The sequence below is a fragment of the Rhea americana genome, unplaced genomic scaffold, assembly GCF_003343005.1.
Source record: "Rhea americana isolate MKP2758 unplaced genomic scaffold, rheAme1 scaffold_56, whole genome shotgun sequence".
NCBI lineage: Eukaryota > Metazoa > Chordata > Aves > Rheiformes > Rheidae > Rhea > Rhea americana.
This window is the reverse complement of record NW_028186712.1, coordinates 1,713,063-1,736,659: the sequence shown is the minus strand read 5'-3', so window position 1 is coordinate 1,736,659 and position 23,597 is coordinate 1,713,063. Positions and strand designations below refer to the sequence as shown.

General features: G+C 36.9%; 1 protein-coding gene across 7 annotated transcripts in view; it reads right to left on the bottom strand.

Moving 5' to 3' along the window:
* Window positions 1-23,597, bottom strand: part of ROBO1 (roundabout guidance receptor 1) — a 723,192-nt gene that overhangs the window by 13,900 nt on the left and 685,695 nt on the right. For 4 of the 7 annotated variants that reach the window (XM_085318890.1, XM_085318892.1, XM_085318889.1 and 1 more), the window contains 9 exons: window positions 23,229-23,426; window positions 19,837-19,863; window positions 17,153-17,195; window positions 13,656-13,810; window positions 9,998-10,333; window positions 7,393-7,500; window positions 5,056-5,200; window positions 4,494-4,745; window positions 245-654 (listed from right to left, as the gene is read on the bottom strand). In XM_085318890.1, the coding sequence (XP_085175016.1) occupies window positions 245-654; window positions 4,494-4,745; window positions 5,056-5,200; window positions 7,393-7,500; window positions 9,998-10,333; window positions 13,656-13,810; window positions 17,153-17,195; window positions 19,837-19,863; window positions 23,229-23,426 (1,674 nt within the window). The remainder of the gene's footprint in view (window positions 1-244; window positions 655-4,493; window positions 4,746-5,055; window positions 5,201-7,392; window positions 7,501-9,997; window positions 10,334-13,655; window positions 13,811-17,152; window positions 17,196-19,836; window positions 19,864-23,228; window positions 23,427-23,597) is intronic. The other 3 variants (XM_085318895.1, XM_085318896.1, XM_085318891.1) reach the window with 3 other exon arrangements.

Below are 23,597 nucleotides of genomic sequence, written 5' to 3'. Positions count from 1 at the left end.
TTATTTAAATTGTTCCACCAAAACTCCTTTTCTGACTGTTCCCCTAGTATAAATTGATCTTTTTGCTAATCTATATTATGTGGATGCAAAACAATTTTCTGCATATACGAAATTTCTAAATGTTGTAAGAACATCGTGTGATTTATTATTAAATTAGTAAAGGAATTCAGGAAGAACTTGTGGATAAACATATGTCATAATAGTGATATTTTTTCTTCTCCTCTCAAACACAGGATGAACTTACCTCCTGCAGCATCCTGCATTTGACGTCTGGCTACTTTAAGGCCAGCGTATTCTGCGGCTGCTGCAACAGCCTGTGCAAAATCTGCATCAGTAAAAAATGATCCATCTGAAGAACTAACACTGGACCGTCCACTTGAGATGTTGTCTTCTTCAGAGGCTGAACCCCAGCCATTGATCATGGACCCTGTTACAGAGCTCTCCAAATCCCCAACACTTGAGGCAGGTGTCTGCTCAAGGCCACGCAAAAGGAGTCTTCTGTTCTGCATCTTGGCAACCTCTATATCTGCTTCATCTTCTTCCTCCTCTGGTGCATCAGTATCCATATCAGAGACCAAGGGGCCTGAGATATATCCATAGGTATGTGGTGGAGAGATAGGCCTTGGAGGGGGTGGAGGACTCACAGGTTGACGTCTGCATAAAAATACAAGGATAAGAAGAATAGAAGTCACATAACGTAACGAGACGAAAAGGTAAAATGTTGAAAATATTTCTTTACTTTGCAACCAGCTTGACTTGCCATTTTTAATCATCAGAGTTTATATTTGACAGGTTTATAGTTTTTTTCTGTTTTTATTTTTGCTTTAAATCAAGCTGATCAACGATGTAGTTTGAAATCTACCAACGGAAATCTAATTTTTCATACAGTTCCTTCAGCTCTGATTTTAATGAAAATGGGCTTGTTTTGCATTAATTTCTTTATGTTTCTTCATTTAGCTCTTGTACAGCTAGGAAAGAGATGGTTATAGTTCTTGCAACATTTTAAAAAATCATTTGCACAGCCTTGAGAGTATGTGCAAAAAAAAGTGTCTCTATATTGCTTTAGAAGTTGAAACTACCAATAGATAACTGTATCCAAATACACTGCTCCATCAACATTATCCTCCCATCATTTATTCAAAAAAATAGGAATGGAGATATTGCTAGTTAATGATTTTTGAAATTGGTCTAGGAGATAACATAAAGAAAAATTGTCTACTATCACGTTAGTTCTAGGCTTTAAGGATTCTAAAGCACATAAAGATGTGTGATTAATATATTCTGAGCTTAAATAATCACTAACGATGTCTCCAGCTTCAGGACGCAAAGTATTAGATGCTGTTAGATCAATGTTCATTTACTATATACTTCACTCAGAAGTCTGTATTATTAACATTGTCAACAGCTTTTCTTCATAAGACCACGTATACACTCTTTAATTGCCATTTGTATGAAAGGAAGAAATACTTGGTATAGCAATGGCTGGACTGTTGACTTCACTTACCAGGAATTCCAGTGCAGTCTGGTTTACAAAAATCTTCAAAGCAATTTTCCTCTCTCAGATTTTTCTCTTACTATCTCATTGATAAAATGGCAATTCCTATAAACTTTAAATCTTTGCTTTTTAGGGGGTGATTTACCTTTTTAAAAAATAGGAACATTTACTATTTTGAAAGGAAAAATGAGCAAAGAAAAATCTAATATTTTGTGGTCTGAGAAAACTAGAACCTCCCTGGGCTGCATTTCCACTCACTGTGTTAACTACTAAATGACAATGAAGACAAGGTCAGTTAGAGATATATACTCAACAATCATTTAATGAAAATAAATAAATAAATAAATAAAACAGAAGCCATTCCTGCCTGGGAAGTTCTGCTTGCCTTTGACTAGAGACCTTGCCCAATAAAGTTTTACTGCCTTAATTTAAAGCCCTTGTGACATCTGTCCTTTTTATATATTTGCCAACCTTCCTGTTCTCTAGGCTTTGGTATTAGGAGACAGGCAACTGGTTACAAAACTTGTTAGAGTTCTTGAAATTATAGCTTGCCTGCCAACCCTTAAGGATAGGCTAATTGAGAGCAGCTGTTCATGGGCAGATAGACTTAACGATACTTTTTTCAGTTTATCTGATGCAGTGGCTCTTGCTTTAACAATGACATCGTCTCTTATCTCAGCTCTCGTTTTAACACTGACATCATCTACTATCCCACTAAATCCTTAGTTTCTGCCTGCCCAGTCTTCCAGAGCACAGATTTCTATTTCAGTACACTATAATTTTAGCATACTGACTGGACAGAGAAATGTTACCATATACAATCATCATCACAAGAATTATGTTCTAGATGCTGGCTTCTAGTAGGGAACGGAGATAATATTTAGCAGGACTACAAAGATCAAACAGAGCTAATAAAAAGTATGGTAGGCTAATAAAAACCCACATAACGTGATTTTAATATAGCAATATTTTAGGTACTATTTTCACTATACAACCACAGCCAAGAAAAATGACCAAGAATTTGACAAAGAAAATGTCACACACAGAGAAAGGCACCACTCAAAGTGTATTCTTAAGTGGAAAGTAGTGTCACATAGTACTCAAAACAGAAACCATCTCCCAGAATGGGCTACTACTGTCGAGCACACTACATCCAACTCCAGAACAGCAATGCCATGGGTCATATCAACACCACTAAACGGAATAGTCAGTCAAGCTTTGCTAATCAAGTAGATAGAACTGTGTGAGTCTTTTTTAACTAGAGAGACAGATGTAGCATAGAAATAAGAAACAATGTTAGAAAAAGTAAGAAAGAAAGACAAATTTAGCCACTAACAATTCCAAGGCTTTCAAAAAAAACTAGACTTAATCATCACAGGAATAACAAAATAACAAATATATGTTTTATCTTTTGCCATCTACTCAGTGATTAAGCTGTGTGCCCTAGGAGTATAAATCACAACATCTTTCCACATGAAACTCAATCTTCTTCCACTATTTTTGATTATACTTATGGGTGACCAGCCATGACTCTGTGTTGAGAGAACTTGCTATTCTCCAGGCAGTTGCTGGCTTGTTCTGCGTATTTTCCTACATCTGCACCAATGCCTACTCCACCCTATATATCAGTATGCATCTCACACTTCCCAGAATGTGGTATCTGAAGTCACTCCTAACAGGTTGTTCACTTAGCATTTCGCTTTCCCATTAGTGTCCAGCAAGTCTGACCTCTATATAACCCTTGAAAACTGGAAGTGCTTAAAATGAGCACTTCTATGCTCCGATACATTAGGGCTGATCAAAATTACAGAATTACCCACTAAGAAAAAGAGTGATTATAAAGAATCAGGAAGATAAAGGAAAAGATACACTGTACAAGAAATATTACCATGAAATATAAGGAAATACAAAACAAAACAAAGGAGAAGTGGGAAATAAAAGTAAAGGCAGATTTAAATCAGATTAGATAACTACTATACACTTAAAAGGAAAACTCAAAAATGAACTAACTTTTCAAAAAAAAATCTGTAAAACAAATCCATAAATATCTGGTGAACTATATGAATAAACTCAAAATTATCTAATCTATATAGTAAAATCTATATAGTAAAATAATCTATATAGTATAATCTATATAGTAAAAGCTAAATTCATTAAATGACCATCGGTCTGCAGTTTTCTAAAAATAGAAAGTATGGCTGGAATATTACAGGTTAAGTTGGTAATAAAAATATGTAGAAATCACCAGAGGAAAAAAATTGAAAAGATTATATTTCTGGGTACAAAAGCTGTATTGTCTTAACAAAAAGGCAAGACAAACAAGGATTATACATAAAAAGCCTCATTCAGAATTCACTGTTTTATGGAACAGAAGCTGTGAGAGAGCATATGCAAAATAGTTTGCGCTAAAAGCAACTCAGGGAAGAAACAAAATTTCCCTGTAACAAATATCTGTCTTTATTAATGTTGTTCATTTCTTTAAATGAGGGTAGGTGGAAATGTTAAGAAAATTTGCAAGTAATAATTTACTGTATTAGGATTTATGAGAGGAGAAAAATCTATAGGTTATATAAATTATATATTTATATATATTCATACATATTGGTGACAAGTTAATTGCACAGTTACTGTGAAATAATGCATGCTATTTTATGGTAATAATGCAGTAAATCTATTGGAAACAATGGAACTGTAATTATATGGTAAGCTGTGTTAACGATACCACTTTAATATCCTGATGACTGTGAATTTAACTTGTGTCAGCATTGTACATACCATAAAGTGATATACTGCATTTCTTTCCATGGTATTATAATAAAGCAACTTAATTACATATTACTAAGGTTACAAATAGTTCTAGCGTCCCAGATCGTAAGTTAAATATTAACCGAATAAATATAATGGGGAAAATCTTGGCCTCACTGAATTCAGCGAGAATTTGCAGTGGGGTCAGGATGACCTTTGTCACATCTCGCTCTCTACATTTGCATTGACACACCTCCGGTCAGGTTGGTGTTGTATGTGTCCCAGATCCTCCTGACAGTCCTGTAACATGGGCTGGAGTTCTTCCTGGGGAGAGGGGGTGAGGGTGGCAGTTGACTGGTGGCTATAGGAGACAGCGGCTGGAGAGGAAGCTGCTCCTCGAACAGGTGGAGTAGGACCTCGCTCATCTTCTTCCTCTTCCTCTAGCTCATCCTGCTGCAGATACATCCTTGCAGGTGGGACTGGACAAGGAATTTCTTGGTCATAGCTAAAATTAATTTTTTAAGAAAATAAGGACTTAAATTTTTACTGTGTTATTAGCATAGCTGATATACGTATAAATAGCCCAGAAAAAAATCACCTTTGTTATTTGTGCTCTTGAAAACAGCTTAGTAAGGATGCACTGACTGACTACACCACTGTCACTCAGAAATCTCTTTAATGAGCAACAATACAGCTAGTTGAGGAGCACCAGAAAAGCACTGAAGGAAGGTCTCACTGCCAGCTTGGAGGGTAAATTACAGTTCAATTAGCTAGCTGTTGAAATAAGATGCGGATGATGTATTCATGTTTCTTACCTTTCATCCACTGAAAGACTGTAATCTTCACTATTGCTATGGGGAGGGGGATGTGCTGGAGGGGGTGGAAGAAGATCTGCCCAGTTCATGCCAGCTTGCTTGGGTGCCTTTGGAGTACGAGCACCCTTCTTGTGCCCTTGACTCCCTATGAATAAAAAGCAGTATATATTTTCAATTTTTTAAAATATCTTCTCACTGTTTATCCTTTCGAAAACAAAACAACCATAGCCCCTTCCAGATACTCCTGAATTCTCTGGAAATTAACTGTGAGAATAAACTGGCATCCCTCCTTGTTATATCAATTTACAGCTTTTTCACAGAATTATTCCATGTTTTGAAGCTGTTGATTTTAACCAGAAACTTTACTATAGCAAGGGAAAAAAAAGTACAGGATACATAACTTGGAATGTTAATAAATAGTCAAAATGTAACAAAACCATAAATGAATTTTATAACATTAAGAGTGAGCTTCCTACTTCTATTAATTACGTTATAGATTATCATCTAAAACAAATGAGCTGTAGACATATTTTCCAAAGTGCCTTTCTATTGTTTAATTGCTGGAACCTAAAATACAATATGATACAGATATGATCTATTAAAGTTCCACTGTTGCATTAAGTTACTGAATATATGTAATTTGTACTTGTCCACTGAAACATTTTAGGCACAATGAAATTACTAGTTTTAGTCTAAATGGCAGGTGCAGATGAAAATAATTGCTGGAAGAACTAAAATAACAAAAAAAAAAGAGAAAATCGATGAAGTATGGCACAAATGTTCTCAACTACTATTACTGGGAAATTATAGCTCATAATAGAACAATGCAGCTTTAACAGTTCCAATAACTTTGAATCAGGCCAGTTATTCAGTTGCTCTTGAATTTTAACTTTGGACATGGCTATGGTCAGAACTGACTCTATCATTGTTCATTTGTGTATCTGTTACTCTTTCTTTGTTATTGCTACTTCTTTAATGGTAGGTAAAGCCATTGTATTTTTGAGCTTGTTTTAAAGTCCTTCATATTTATCTCTTCATCTGAGACATAGTCTTATATTAGCATAGTTAAGCCTACTGACATAACTGAGGATGTTGCAGTGAAACTTACGCAGCTTGTTTTTCTCACTCCTGCTGTCTCAGATTTTCTGTTCTCATGGACAACAGTTCGGCCTCTTATTGTCCCACATTAACTGCCAGATATCAATACGTTTTAGCTAGGTACTATTATTTTTCTAGTATCTTGGTATGTCAAGCAAGACCAAAACTATTCCAAGGAGACCATCATCTGCATTCTGTTCCCTAAGAACCATGGTTCCTACCAGGTTCAGCACGATTAATTTATTACTCTGGTCACTTTGCTTCATTCCTGATGGAGTCCTTGGTATAGGACTGTAAATTGTTAGCGTTTTGAATAACCATAATAGGTGTCAGCATGGAGAGTTCCACCTTTCCATTTTTAATTTGCATGGGTTCATACCCCTGAGACGTTCCCTGCTGCATTTCAGATCTGAATATCACTGAGTGCAGGCTCAGCACCATACCCTAATGCTGTGGACCTGGGAATGGCAAAAGGCTGGCTCCCAGAAGAACACTCCTGAGCAGCTGGGAGATTCAGGCGCCTTACCTATCTCACTGCAATAACTGAGAATTCAGGTCACCCAAAGGCACAGCAGGCTCATTTACATGTTTATACCTTTTCCATGCTCTATTTACAATGGGTTAAGATGGAATGCAGGCTAGAATTAAGGCAAGTAGGCTATCAAAGGAGATAGCAGAACAAAAGGTGAAAAGAAAAGCCCTACTCTTGGTTAGTAAAAGTCCAGGGAGACTGTGACTGTGATCCATAAATCACCTCATAACCAGTTTTATGCAGGTGAACACGGGCTAAGTGTTAGGCTTATGGTAAAGCCCCAGACCAAGCCTGTGGGTAGCTTCTGATTTAGCTCTGAACATTTCACACACTTTTATCAAAATTCAAAGCTGAAAGCTATTAACAGGTTATGGCAATATGAGAAGCAACAACTTTTGAACTCAGTGATGCTCTGTGGTTCAAAAGCACAAAGTGCAATTTCAGTGCCCTGGTTAGATTCTCAGGAATAAAAAATCTAGGTCAAGGAATTATTTAAATAATTTAGATGCAGGTGATACTAAGCAATCATGACGATGGAAACAAAATATAGACATCTATTTGGCCAGTTTTTATGCTGCTTAACAACTCTGTGTTAAATATTATTTTCAGTGGGCCCTCCTGCCTCCATCCTTTCTGGAAGTCCAGTAACCAGTGCTAACTATGGTTACAAATAAAGTTTGTGTTTGCAAAATGTAGTATATACTCACCAGATGTACTACTGCCTCGATCTGAGCTGTTGTAGGATCCACCTGTATTTTGGTCATACGACTGGTTGTATGGAATAGTTGGAGCAATGTTGTCATTTACCCGGTAATCTGCAAGTTTAATAATAGCATAGTATATAATAATAGTGTAAGTATAGAACTATACTATAACTATTAACTATATTATTATATAGTTAATACTACCTTTCAGAAAAAGATAGACTTTTATATAGCTGCTTTATAACACAAAGAAAGACATCCTGAAAATAGTGAGGAAGAAATACATTGACTTTCTGAAAGGAAAACTGGTATGTTTTACTTTTATCTTGCCTCTAAGCGTAAGTTTAGGGAGAATCAAGGGAACTTAGTAGCTCCACAGCAAAAATAATCCCATGCAGAAGGTTGTTACAATGCCTTTGCAAAGATTTCATCTCAAAAGATGTATAGACCTGTGTGAACATTTTGCATTCTGTCGCCTTGATTGATTTGCCATGGATTCTACTTAAATTATGCATGTAGGGCAGCCAATTGGCTGTGGTAGCTTCTTTATGAATTTCAAAGGTGACAGCCCTACATGGGAGTCAGCCTACAAAGGCTGAGTGATCTGCTGGAAAAACAGTGTGGCTCCCCTAAATTCAGTTTTCAGCAGCAGAAGTCTTGGTTCAGTGTCTACTGTCTTCAGAAAGGTTTCTATTTATATTGGCTCACACAGGTTCCAGTTATAAAGGGCCTTTTTTTTTTTTTTTTTTTTTTTTTTGCTAATGGCTATTACAGTAACTTCCCTTTCTAACTCCAAAGTGCTTGATACACATGATTTTTAAATCTAGATTTGGCAATCAGATCTGCAAAACTTTAGCAGGAGTAAAATATTCATCTGACAATACAGTACTTTCATGCCAAAAGTATTTATAATTTAGAGAACAGAAAGAAGCTGAGTTGCTCTTCATATAGCAAATAAAATTGAGTCATAAACAGAACCATGGACATAAAGTAGTGACAGTGAAGCACAGCATGTAACGCATCAAATGGTTATTTCTCATTACAAAAGCTATAGGTATAATTTTCAGCAAGATGGTTTTGACTTAGGGAATGAGAAAACCAAGATCAGAATATTGACTCATAAAATAGCAAAGCACAATAAAAATAAACAAAACTAAGAATCCAGTCCCCATCTGCTGCAGCAATGTTTGTGATAATGTAAGCACGGCAAAAAGAGCAAAATGATAAATTCCACACCAGACCACATTCTGTAATAGTTTCTCAGCCTAGTTGCATACCACAGACCATGGTGAAGCCCTGCATACCACATATGTTTAAACAAAGGATAAACAATAAATCAACACTCTGAAACATGTATATATGACTGTCAACAGACAATGCTTTAAGGGGGCCTTTCCACACTACAATATGCCAGAGAATATGCAGCTGTAATATAGACAGTTTGAAAGATGCAGTGTCTTCCAGGGCATAAAAACCAAACATGTTTTAATTCTGAAACAGATATGTAACACACAGTTCATAAAAGAAAACATAATTACAAGAAAAATAAAGCTTTCACCCTCCAGTAAGGAGCCATAAAAATTGAATTTTCTCTTGACATGTTTATGTCAAAGGAAAGTGTCACATTTTATATTGCCCTTTGAACTCCTCTGTGGGCAGGCAGGTCCGGTAAAGAAGTCAACATTCTTGTAATGAAATGTGTCTTTCTACTGGATAACTTATCACTACATGATCATCTGAGTTACAACAATCCATTCAAAAAGTTCAAAGTTAGAATGGGTCCAGTTCCTAGGGATACTGTTTTGCAAATCAGGTTATTAAAAGAGGTTGCATGGTAGCCTGGAGGACTAGCAAGAAATCACATACCTATTTCTTCCAACTCCCACACATTATATTAAAGAAAAATGCCCCCAAGGCCACAAAAGTACATTCCGATGTTTCACGTTAACACTGAAATCAATTTATTTTTAGCTTCTGGATCCACAGACTTCAGTCAGGGTAACAAAGGAATTTAGTTTCCAAAATTGTGTGCAGTAGAATTGCCTCTGAATATGTGAATCGGAGGCTTACTAGGAACATGTCTAAAATGAATTGGATGGCTCCATTTCTGTCCCCAGTGTATGACACAATACAATTTTACAGAGTCTGATATGCAAAATTTCATTCGTTTACATGAACATGTAGATTTAATTAGTCTCCATCCACGACTGGGAAGAGTGGGTTGACCTATTTAAAATTTAAGGTAGAATATAATGCGAGTACCATGCATCTGGCTTATGAATAAAATATCTGGTCTCTGTCCTAACCAATCCCTCAACTACTATTAAATTTAAATTAAACTCAAATCCATAGGAAATATGTTTTATTTAATTCTTTTTAAAGATACAGCTTGTTATTTGTTATAATAAATTCAATCTCTGAAGGTTATTGTGGTGCTAATTAACTCTCTGACACTGTTAACTGTGAATTTCTAAATCTAAAGAGGAAGAAGTCTAAAAGCACCACAGAGGTCTGTACTTGCTAACCCTGAAAGCTTTGAACTCCCAGAACCAGAAGGTCACAACTCCTCTGATGCCTAAAGAGGAGAAACAAGCTAAAAGCTCTTCACCTTTGTTTAATTTGTTTTGCTCCATAATGTTGTACTGTATAGGTGTAACCTCTTGCTTTTGCTGAACAGAGGGTTTCCAGTGTTTCTCATTCGTTTCCCCGCTGCCACTGTTAACATTATTGCTGATATTTGACTGGATGAGTTGAGTGGTGGCATAAGGAGTGGGCTGGCCAGGTTGGCTGACAAATCTTCCATCCTTTAGATTTGGACTATTGAAGGTTTTCATCTCATTGATTTTGTTGCTTAGGTCCACGTCACCGTACACAGTTGACTCAGGCAACATCAGGTTTGTTTGCTTGTTGTCCAGCTGATTGTTGTAATTTGCTATACAATCGGCTAACCACAGAGGAAAGAAAAAAAAAAAGGTCATTCTGTTCGCTTACACTATACTTTCAATGAAATACCCTTTAACAATTTTCTAGTGCATAACCATATAGCTCGCTTCCATGAAACAGAGATAATATAATTAGCTATCTAAATTATGGAGCATAGTTTACCTTTTAAGTCACTACTCATACTGATCAAGTGGCCAGATCAAAAGTAGTGTTCAACGTTTTGGTCCACTGTAAATTTAGATGTACTGAACTGTATCTACTATGACTTACCTTTTTTGTTTTTTCTACTTTGGCCATATGCATATTTAGACATTATTGCATTTAGACACTATTCTCAAAGCAGTAAATGTATCTAATTAACAACAGTAGTAAACATAATTTGCATTTAAAGGAAAAATCAACTAAAACCTAACAGTGAGAATAACTGAACATGGCATCCATCTCATGTCAATATCGAATGAAGAGTATTTAGACTTTTTTTTTGTAACTGTGGTAGGAAACAGAGAATACAACTGATTTTTATAAAACAGATGAGAAAATAATACAAATTTACAGAATTAATTAAAGAGAAACAGTACAGTGTGAAAGGTAACTCAGTACCTTGCAGCAAGACTTTATTTGACCATTGTTTCTTTGTACAATCTTATATTTTGGATTGAAACACAAAGGAAAGCACTTTGGAATTTTTGCAAATTATTAGTTGCTTTGGATACTGCAGAGTAAGTAATACCATTGTAATATCATTGCCCTGTATGCTAAATATAGACAGTGTGAATTCATTCTTCGAACAGTTATTGTAGCACGAGATCAGCACTCATTATAGTCATACATTAATTAGGCATGTACTGATGCTCTGGCCGCTGCTGTGTGAACCAATGCGCCTGCCTTTCAGGATTTTCTTATCTTCTGTGTGACAGGAATGCTACATATTTTTTTCCTCTCCATATCCAGTCCACCAGAAGGATGCTGAATTTTGTAACACACTCCATGGACAGGCATTTATAAAGTTTAGTGAAACCAGCATTTAATGATCATTAAACAAAACCAGCAATTAATGCATCAGTAAATACATAACAACCACCAGGTAGATAGTCTCTCTTTTTAAAAATATGCAGTACTTATGTTAGTGAGTTTAACTCAAACCTGAAGTCCATCACCTGTGGAGACTAGAATTAATTTACTAGAGAGAGTGCAAAGGAAAACTAAGCACATAATTCAGGATTTGACCATTATACTATATGAAATAACCACTAAATACAGAGGACATTCCATTTCAAAATATTCCTAAAACAGACATCTTTCCTAAAAAGTAACTCCTGAAAAAAGGGCAATAAAATAACACTTGAGAAAGAAAACCACTGATCTACATTTTCAGTGATTAAGGAACGATATGCCACACACAACTTATTCATTGCACATTTTATTCCTCCGGTTTCTGCTTTTTGAAGGTTTTATTTACCATTTGATATATTTTTTGATATATTTTTCTTTCTTGTGTAAGATATTATTTATTTATTTATTGCTTCACAGTTCTTCAGCTTCTTGACTTCTACTTCTTAAATGTTTTAATTTTTGCTTTTTCTCTCACCTATTGAAGCCATCCTGGTCTTTCCCCTTTTTCATGCCTATCCTGTTAAATTGCATATATATCCAGCATTCTTATTCTTTCCCGACACCTCTTGCTTTGCTGTAATATCCTTGCAGAACCACTTACAGCATATATTTTACCATTTTCAACTAGAAATTTGACATGATTTTTATGTAGGGCAATATAATTGATACAGTACATGCAGTAGATACACTTTTTCCATAGACATATTAGAATTCTTCATACGCAATGTTTAAAATTTGTTTACTTCTCTAACGGAAGATTTATTCTATCTGCTAGAATTTTTTATAGTGTCTACTGTTAGAACAACCTGTTCTCATTTCGTAGAGGTGGAAGACAGCACTATATTTAAAGGAGACTAAAAACGTGCACTGTTGCTTAGGATATTCACAAATCTCAAAAATTTCCAGGACAGAAGAGACCACTAAAAGCATTGTCTGACCCCAAGCCTATAAGCTCTATTTGAAAGGAAGGAACATCTTAGCAAGACAACCAAGCTTAATATTAAAGTTAATCTGAGAAATAATCCACTGCACCTCCTGACAAGAGGTTGTAATAGGTTTCAGTCCTCAGAAACATGCATTCTCTTCCTTTTCTGAATTCGTTTTCATTTACTTGAACTTGGTATGTTTTTGCTTGCTACTATAAAGGATCTCGATATCGAAAATCTTTTTATATAGGTATTTGTGGACATACTATCCTTAGGCAAGGCAAAACACTAGCCTCCTATGTTAAAATCTCTCACCTTCCTCTGAAGCACCTGGCACTGGTCACTGTCAGACAGGATACTGCAGCAGATCAATTACCACCTTCACATTATGTCTGGCTTCGCATTAATTACACTAGAGGTAATGCTGTTTTGCACTTACACCATTTCACTACGGATAATCATAATCTCCCTGCAAAACGCTGGGAAATGCTACTAGCAAAAGGCAGCCAGAGTTGCTGGTAGTGTACAAGGGACGGAGCAAAAACTCATTTTCATTCTTCACCAGCAACACTAGCTGGGTTAAATCGAAAGGAATGTCAGGTCTGTTTAAAACAAAACACGTAACAAATAGCACTTCCAGATATGTTTCCCCTGTTGTGCTCCTGGGGAACACACAAGGTTTTCTTCAAGAGCGCACTGAATCCTGCTCGAGCTCCTGGGAACTAATGCTTAACCTGACACTTCACAACTGCTTTTAGATCATGAAGTTAACGTTCCTGCTCACACACTCTAAGCTATCCAGTGCTGTACAGAACGGAGCCCCACAGAAGATTTTAAATGTGCCCAAGTAGACTAAGTGTCTTGCAATTATCTGTAATGATGAGTTATTTCTTCCTTCCTATCACCCTCAAAACAGAATGCAAATCTCACTAATATCATTTTGGGACTTCCATTTCTCAATCCAAGCAACACGAAGATGTACAAAACCACCCAAAAATTAAAGTTATCTGCACTTTTTCAGATGTTGGAATATATCATTCAGCATGACTTTTGGAAACAAGTAACGTTGCAGGGGCTCATTCAGCTTTTAACAAAGCTTGTTACAACTGGCCATAAAAGGAAACAAAAGCACAACACAGCAAAGATGAACGAACCTATATTAAGTCTACATTTAATGTAAAAAAAATAAAAAGAAAGAAAGAAAGAAAAGAAAAAGAAAGAAATCTATTCTCAGGTATATATTCTGCAGAGAAGATTCCTTAGCGAGGCAGAAACGTATCTAACCTGGTCGACTGTACGTTGTGAGGTTGCTATCGCTGTTCCCGTTGCCCGAGGTGCAGCAGTTGATGGAGCAGTCGTTGTGATTGTTCCCCGTGTTCGGCCAAGTATCTGCTAGCCATGGCTGAGTGGCTGGTTCACTGATGTTTAGGAGCCCTGGCCTTTAAAAAACAAAGTTTGGTCATTTCAAAAATTAAGCCCAAGCATTTTCAGCTTGCAATTAGATTCTTCTCAAAAGGTTAGATATTACAAAATAATATTATATATTTAAAGGCTTGGCCTCTATGCAAATATAGCTTGATTCAACTACTTAATAGTTTCTGGTCTCTTACTTATTTCTGAAATACATATATTTGTTTGTGTGAAACTTTTGGAGCACTTTATTTTGTTTTTTTGGGGGGAGGGGGTTGAGGGAAGGAAGGGAGGTTGTGTTTTTACTTTCCTGTCCCTTCTCCCTCCTTCTTAAAGAAAGATGGTAAAAAAGGGGAAACTGGCAAGTGAAACAGAAGCAAAAAATTCAAACATCATTGAAGTGAGATGGTGATGCAGGAATGAACAGAAAACAGACGAACACTGTGGCTGAATTAAAACCTAAGCTTAGATCTGAACACTTCCCAAATTCTTGGTGATTTATGAAGCCAGGTTCTAATCACCATCAGATACTACTACTGTAATGGATCAAAGGGGAACAGCAGATTACAGAAACCACTATGGCTTGGGAGTATTTGGATCCCACTAAACACACAGAGTGCGTGACACATCTGTGTTAATGAGTAAGCCACTTGCTTAATCTTTAAGTGGGTGGAACAGCAGCAGCTCCTAAGCAAGTTTAAAGCAACTGGGAATACTCGACACCTTTAAAAATATCCACAGATCTCTGCTGCACGTTGGCTGCCTTTGGGATAAAGTGTTTTTCTGCCATCAGCAGAAAGAATGGTATTCCGTGGTTTCCAAGTTGCTGAATTTTTCTAGTTTGTATGCAAGACACCGAGGAGCATTTTGTAGGCTCTCTGGTGCCTGCTCAGTTTGAACGCTGATGATGCAACAGCACGTTACAAAGTCCCACGCAAGTGGCAACCTCTAACACAAGGACAATTGCTTTTGATAACTAAGAGTTATCAAAGGTATATAAGTTTAGTCACAGTCGTGTCAAAATAATGGCACGTGGTCTCTTTCATCACAGGTTTTAACTGGCAAGTTTCCATTTTAAATAGTAAATAAACTGGCTTCCATACTATTAGACGTGATGCTCTTAAAAAATAAAATATGTTAATCCTCTTAAACTGTGAATTGAGAATACAAACTGCACCGGCAGCTAGTTGTGGGGGATACAGTCTGACCATGACACAGGCTTAAGTCATGGTCTTAGAATGGCATTTACAAATACACATACATATGTACATATACATACACACACATGCACACGCACATATTTCTGCACTGCATGTGTCACCTGACAACACAACATTGGAGCTGACGAGGCATGACCTACTGTCAGGCTAACAAACCAGCCAACACGCACGCATTAGTCAAGCGTTCTTTGTAAATCTGAAATAAATGTACAGCTACATAGTCCTGTGAGCGGACCAGCTGATCTAAAATTTCCTCTAGGTTTTTCCTACCACTCCACTCAGAAATGAAAATACACCTCAAGACATTTACAGGAGACAAAGCCTTCCAGAGTGTTTCAGCATTTTCAGGGCCTTCATACTGGACTTTTGGGTAGAGAGCTAAAGGCTACTCTCTTTGTTTCTCCATTTTATCTTGCATTCGAACAGGCTGTCATGTCAGAAATGTATTATAAGTATATATAAGTGTACATGTAAGTAAAAAAAAAAAAAAAAAAAAAAATTCTACCGGAAGTATTCAGGTGGAAATGTGCAGAATTGAGGATTATTTTGAAATATCTCACTGTAGTATTTTTTTGTTCTGAATATTGCTTTAACATGCTCACATATCTGTACCTGGCAAAACTATCCAAAACATTACAAATACAATGTAAGGAAGTGAAAACCATAAGTCTGGAATTCAGAGTAAAGGCTTCATATTTAAAAATAACAAATTTTTAGACTGAGGAAGTATTTTCATATTCCACAAAACATTGCGCAACATCACATGTTCTGTAAATACTATATACTGAGATGAACAAAAGAACCACAGATTTTAGCACCTTAAAGCAACTACACAGACAGACTGTGGCACTGATCCTTCAAACCAGGACAGCAGAAAACAACGCTGCTACTCTAGCAGTACCAAAATGACTGTATATGGGATGCACACTTCTGGGTTCATTTCCGTCCTCTGTGCGTATGTGGCTGTGCTTTGCCTTCCTTGAGCTATGGGAAGAGAGAGAAAGCCCAGCGGCACAGAGAACACGAAGCCTGTTAACTGTGTATCTTGCTGAACAACCACATCAGAGAAAGAGAGGTTTCATCTCTGTTCTCTCTTATTTTCTCACTGTCTTGGGGTGAAGGCAGTAACTCAGTGGTTTATAGATTTACCCATTTAAAAATCACATGGTAACTATTCTAGAGGTTTTCTGCCGTGGTTTTATGGCTATGACTATGCAGCAGCGTACAGAGCTGGACAGATATCTGCACTGGCTCTGAACATGCCAGGTGGAGTGCCAGTTGCAGTGTAGCCTCTTCTCTCCACAGCATTCAAGTGTACATCAAGTATATCTGATGGGAATGTTTAATTTTATGCCTTTTCTTCATCACTACCAACTTTTTGCACAGTCTTGCAAAGCAGGAATCACAAAATACTACTGGTGAAATGCCTTTTTGCTAATATTGTTGCTTTTTCTTCTGAAGACACATAGATTCCTATGCAGGAAATGGAAATTACTGTTCTGTCCATTGCCATTCATAAGATAATACGCTAAACCCAATAAACATGTTTTAGTTACGTCCACAATCTGGAATGGACTAAGTTCTCAAAGCAGGGAGCCTTTAATTAGAAACCTGTCTGCTTCCCTTTCAGTATACCTTCTTCTCTTGCAAGTGATGCTTTATCTATTTTATATTCACAGCAAGATTTTTTCTTTAAGTCACCTTATAAGCTTTTTGTATCTTCAGAAAATTCCTCTATTAATTTTTTTTTCCTTTGTAGTATTTGTGAACCAGCTATACTTCTTAATCTTCATAAATGCCATGGCTTAATTACTTGCACTTCCTTAATCAGCTGCTACGGCAGAAATTTATTTTGAAGTTAAAGTGCTCCCTCTGCTGCTCATTTTTTGAGATGCAGTTTTTACAGGTTAACAAAGCAACTCAGCTGAAAATACTGTGGCTCATTCCTTGGAGATCAATGTAAAGCTGCAAATCGCATGTTCTCCTTCTAAACAGAAAAATATACGGCTAAAATGTACATTAATATCATAAATCAAAAAAATAACTTTACAAGTGATTATTCTGCTATCACTTAAAGCACAATTGTACACCCAACGTCTTTGAATTTATTAGTCTACAATTTATAGCTTTAAAAATAAAGCACATAATTACCTGCCTCCACTGCTTACGGCATCTCCTCCTCTCTGATAGGTTACTGAAATATTAAAAGATATTGAAATATTAAAAAAAAGAAAAAGCGTAAAGGACTCCTTAAATAGCAGTATTAAGTCTGCCTTTTTTCGTTTTAGCAAAGACAATAATCATTGTTTATATTTTGACTCTCATTCTACAACTGTTTGTTATTCCTTCATATGCAAGTTTATACATAATACTCGTGTTGCTTGACAACTGTTATTCTTAGCTGCATCAAAGTTTGATATTTCAGTTCTGTTATGAAAAACACAAATACACGTATCACTTAAGAGAAAAGGAAGCCATACATCAGATTAAACTTATCTTTAATGTAACACTACTGACCTCAGTGGAGTTACTCTGAGGAAGAATTTAGGTCATATATTTACATCAAGAATGACCAGATGTTAGAGCTTTGCTCTACCTTAATATTTTGGTAACATTAAGGAGGTATCGTGATTTTGTAACAGACCTTTACTTCCAGTGTAAACAACAGCTCATGACAGCTGAACCTACTGCAAAACCGCATGCCCTTGCTGAACGTTACTGCATTTTACTCCTGGACCTAGCACACTCAAAAAGTCCATGTAAGCTTACTATTTTATAACATTTTTACAGTTGGATTTATTAATTATCCTTTATATCTAAAAATTTAAATATATAAATCTTGGCAAAAATGTCTGAAAGAAAGAATACGTCTTAAACTAGTAGGAACAATTGTGCTAACATTTCATAAGCGCACACGTTAACAAAGTGCATATTCACATGGATTTACTTTTTGACATGGATTGCATCTACTTCAAAGTTAGCTTTATAGGATGTATACATCCAAGAAGAAAATACTATAAATTCTCCAGATTTGCCTGGGTTAGGCAAAGGGTTAAGGAGATTAGTCTCCCTGCAAATGCTGATGGATTCTACATTTTCCATCTAGGAATGTGTTGAAAAAAAGCAGCCAAATTCTGCTCTTTAGAACTCCAAGCTGGGAGTCTGCAAGAGAGAGATAAATACTGGCAGTGATTACAATAACAGGATTAAAATGTAGGATGTATTGCTACAGGTAAGTCTTTGACTATAGGTAATGCTAAAGAAGAGGGGTGGGACCATCTGAAGTCCATGGAACTAACAACTGGGATCCTGACTGACTGAAAAGAGATTTTCTTTAAATGTTTTACTGACTTTTATTTTTCCATTTTCTTCTTTTAAAATCTCAGTGAGGTTTACTTTGCAGCTCTGACATCTCTTACAGGGCTCTGATATTTTCCTTTAACGTTAAGAATGAGACTGAGAAAATGTGCATTAGCTAACCTACCAACCCCTGCAAAATTTCAGTAGCATGCTACAATCATGATTGCACTAGAAGCCCTATGTTAAGCCAATTAAAATAACAGCAAAATAATAATAATTTGAATTGTGGATCTCAAAGGACTTCAGAAACATTAAGGGCTACTCTGACTAATGCTGAACAGTAAGCAACTCCACTGAAAGTAACAGGATGACTTTTGAACCAAATAGTATTCAGTGTGATTAAGAACAGGTGGATAAGAATCTAGCCCATTACGGTTAGGTCTATATGGATGAACGCAGACAGACATGGTATCGCTTCATCTGTGCTCCAAGCTGAAAGGAAGCAGAGGCCAGAGCTGCTGCCCAGAGGCCACATTAGCACAGTGCTGGGTTTGAGCTAATAGCCCCTGCTACCCTGAGTGGGAAGAGGATTTGGGTCTTTTTTAACCCGCCTGGATATGCGTGATTTTTAAGTCTCATAGATTTATGAGACACATAGTGAAAATAAGGGATGTAGACAAAGGAGGAAAAATATGACCAGCCCGCTTCACTCAAATTTTAGCTGAAAGGAGTGCATGTAGTATAATGGTGGGTTGTGAACGTGCAGAATTGTGTCCTGTGCTTAGGAGAGCAACTGAACTCCCAGACTGTGGGACCGACTCAAGGTCAGGTCTAGAGAATGAAAAGGCTCCTGCTGACTTTGGTGGGCTATGGCTCAGTCTATGTCACACTTTATACATTTCTAAACAAAAAGAAACCCTGAATATGAAATGCAGCTTTGCCTATGTAGAACAGGATAACTGTTTTAACATTTCATAGCACAAATACAGCTTAAGGCAGCAAGCAAAGAAATCTAACTGATACAGCATTTTGCTTTCTGTGTCTTCTGAGGTAGGCAACTCATAGGACACTGCTCCATTGCTGACTCAGAGGAAAGAAGAGAAGCAAATGTTTCACCAACTTTAATCTCAGTGGACCTCCCCCCACTTTCAAGTCAGTATCTGGGCTCTGCTAAATCCCTTCTCCTCCATCAGGAGTACCTTTGACATCACTAGGTGCAGATGGCCACACCACTGGATGGTAGTGCAAGAACAGAGCTCAGGTTAGCTTGTACAAACTGACAGAATCATGCTACAAAATGGTATGCTTGCATTAATATACATCAAACGGTATGTTACTAAATGGTACACACAAATGGAAAGGTGTCAGCTACAAAGCAACTACACACGACTTTTTAGAGCACACCAATAATGATACCGGTAATTAATAAAATTGTTTAAAAAACTTTGGAACAGCTGGGCTGGTTATGTCAGAAAAAGAAACAGTACCACAAACACATGCTAAAGTAACAAGGGGGGAAAAGTGCAAATATATACCTGTTGGTGTGAAGGTAAAAGACGGGACTGAAAAATCAAAACAAAATACAAACTGGTTATTAAGCTGAAGAGAGAAAGGGAAACATACCACATTAGTATAAAACTAGCAGAGAGTTGAACATAAAACAAATGTAAATAACTAACCCAGTAGTTCATTCACATTAATATAGAAATAAAATTAAATTTGTGATTCAGAAAAAGATTGTCTCTACAAGTACCATTCTGAAAAAAAGCATGATATTCTACTGTGCTCCCGAGGGGAACCGAATGTGCTTTAACCTCTCAGTAGCCCTCAGTTTGGTATCTTATGTTTTGCTGAAAAGCCTAGGACAAACAAAAACCCTACGCTGTTAATCATTTTAAAATGCAGAATGACAAATTCCTTAACAAAGCCTTATCAAGGTCCTATTGAATCTTATCTGCAGTTCACTAAGTAAATGCTCATTACGCTGAGCTAATAGGCACACTGAAGTATTCAGTACGGAAATAATAATCATATAAAGGAACAAAGAGAACTGCAGTTTGACTCCATCTGAATCAAGAATGGCACCAAATTGCACTGTAATAAAGGCACTAAAATCTACTAGAGCAATTCATTTTGTTTTCATAGGAGGGGAAGTAAAGAGACAGAGTTATTAATCTTTCTTTCTCAAACAATCATGAAAAAAAAGCTAAAAGGCATGCCTAGCTGCGCCGCCTTCCCGCCCAGCCTTTAAGAGGAGCAGGTTAGCAAGGGAACCACGGCGTCGCTTGACTGTCTGCACTCTCACGGCTACTGTACATCCCCTCTGGATCAATGGGGCCTCTAATCCGCGTACAGAGCTCCAGCGTCTGCTCTTCCTATCAGCACATGCTCCCCCTCCTGTTGACAACGGAGAATAGTTCTTGCACTGCCCATGGGGAGAGAAAAGCAAGAACCGTCCTTTTCAGCCTAACGGAAGTAGAGAGAAATGCGAGAGAAACAATACGATCTTCGCTATAAGAAGATGAAGGTTGAGCAGCAAATCTGTCACAGAAAGAAAAGGCTGGGGCTAAGACAGCAATTACTTCAAGAGCTTAATGTAATTTTTACAGTAACTCTGATGTTTTGGGATCTCCAGAGTGTCTTGTCGGCATAATTTAGAATATGCTGTAGTTTCCCCCCACCATCCCTTACAGAGTCAATTTATTTCCAGGAATATGACACTGAGTGAAAAAGAAAAATCTCTCAATATTTTGCCCATTTCAGGCTTCATTTGTAGCACAGCTTTTTATCTTAGGAATTACACTGTATTTCCTTTGAGCTAGACCTTTTCACAATCGGTGTAATTTAGCTACATTCAAAAATATAGAACAAGAATAACAGCGGGCTTTCATTAAAAATAAAAGGTGCATTTAAAGCACAGCTATTCAATAGAGAATGAAGTGTCTCAAAATTAATTTGCAATCACAAGGACATGAAAAAATCTTGAAATATCTGTCTTATTACTCTTCTGTGAGCTAAGTACTAAACTTAGTTTAGGTTTTAAGGAACAGATGAACAGAGGTTGAACTAAATGAAAACTGCCTAGCTACCACATGAAAGAACAACTTAACTCTCAGAGCTTCTATTAATAAACTCTCGTGAGTGTGTAAGAGGGCTCACACAATATGTATGTGTGGGGGGAGTGAAGTATTTCAGCAGATGTCAGGTCTAAAGCTAAACATAAAAATAAATAAGTAAATGCAAGACTGAAGAAGGTTTGTTGTACTCATGGTCTTGAGTAAATGCATTGTGGAATGGAAACTACTTTGCAATTTCTATTTCAGTAAAGAGGCTTTTTTTTTTCTTGAAGAATACTTGTTAATGGAGATGCAGACCCTGCTCTTCTGTATATTTTTTATTAAAATACCCAGTAAATTATGCAAAAGATATTTTTACAGCTACTGAAAAACACAGCTGTTTTGAACAATAGCTGATGTCATTAAAATGAACATTTTTAAAGAAATATTGTATGTCTTTGGCTTAACCACAGATACTGCTGAAAGCATAGTGATATTAGTTTTAAAGCACCATAGAAAGGCAATATGGCAGCATGCTATTAGTAAAACAAAACAGAGCAGGCCAGTGCAGTAGTACGTCAGGGTCTGTGTTACCTAAGAAATCCTAGAACAACAAAATTGAAGGTGTAATTCATCCCCGATTTATGTGGTTGCAACTCTACTAAAAACACTGTGACTGAAGTCCAACATAAGCATTGACACTTCAATAGTATGGGGGCTACCTAAAATTCTGCTACACCTCAAAATTATTTCCTTGTCTCCGTTACGCAACTAAGTTATTTTTGCCATTGTTTCTCATAGTGACACACAACTAGTGTTCAAAAAATTTGTGTTGCATTTGCCTATCTCTCTGGCCCATCACACTTTCATACTTGAAGTGACTGAAGAATGCAATCTCATGACACCTTTCAGAACATTAATATGTGTGCATCTTTTAAGCCTAGGTCTATCTTTTAACTGCTAAATATCCCAAGCCCTCCCTCTGTTTCTTTAAAAGAATGATTGTTCATTCTGATTCATTCCAGAATTTACAGTTATTGCTATGTGAGTGTCTATGTGGTACTGTGTAGCCTTGAGTTGCAATGAACTGTTGCTTATTGAATTCAGCTTTAACTTCAGGGCTTAATCAAAAGACCGCAGAATTGGGAGAAATCAAGTTTTTATTCCAGAAGACCTTCCATGTAGAGATCTGATTTTGTGTGCCACAGAGTATATCAAATCACTGCTTGTCACCAACTATCTAATGTAAAAGAAATCAATGAATCAATGAACATGAAAATGAAGAGTGCTTTAAGTTAGTCCCAGAGCTGCCATTCTACCTGAATGCAAATGCTAGATTTGATAGCCCAAAACTCAGCCCCAAAATAGCATTTATGAAAGGGTCTTGGAAAGTATAACCACTGTGCTTTCTTAGACAGCCACCTTATTGCACTTCTGCAGAATATATGGAAATCCAGGTACTCGCACCAAAAGCATTACATGAACTGACACCACTGTTAGTATTCTCAGAAGCAGGCAAAAGGCTGAATAAAAGGGACAATGAACCACCATCCAGTTGGTTCCTTTACAGATAGCAAGGGCATAGTGGAAGCTGCCAGCCTTAAATCCATCTCACGTATTTCTCATTTGTATGAGTATCTTCTATGAAAAGCTAATCTAGGTATTTTGCTGAAGGCTCATACTCAAAAGCCAGGTACTACATGTTGTGTAGTTATTAATGTTTCCTGTACCGCGTTCTAATCCAAACTTGCTGACAGCTTTGAATTAACTTGGTAAATCCTGCTTCAAGTCTTAAAAGAGTAAGATACTGATAATAAAGGAAATAGCTCGGTAAAAAGGCATTCAGTGCATTGAAATATGTAATATGGCACCTTTTCTGATACCAGCATAAGTACTAGTGAGTCCATTTCGCTTCTTCCTGTGGCGATATAGCCAGATGCTGAAGACCATAAGGATAATCCAACAGGCTGCACCAATTCCCGCAATAAAGGCAGGCTGCTTTACTACATCAGAGATCTGCTGGGCTAAACTGACTTGATCTTCTGAAGACACAGGGTTTCCATGAGAATCTGAAAAAAAGGGACACCCAAAATCTCCAATGAATTGGCATGAGCACACGTCAGCAAAGAATATAGCAAGACAATGGAAGTTGAAAGTACAAGATGGATGTTTCACTGTTCTTACAATTTTGTGAAAACATAAATTCAATTACACAATCATACATTCTCATAAAACTGAAA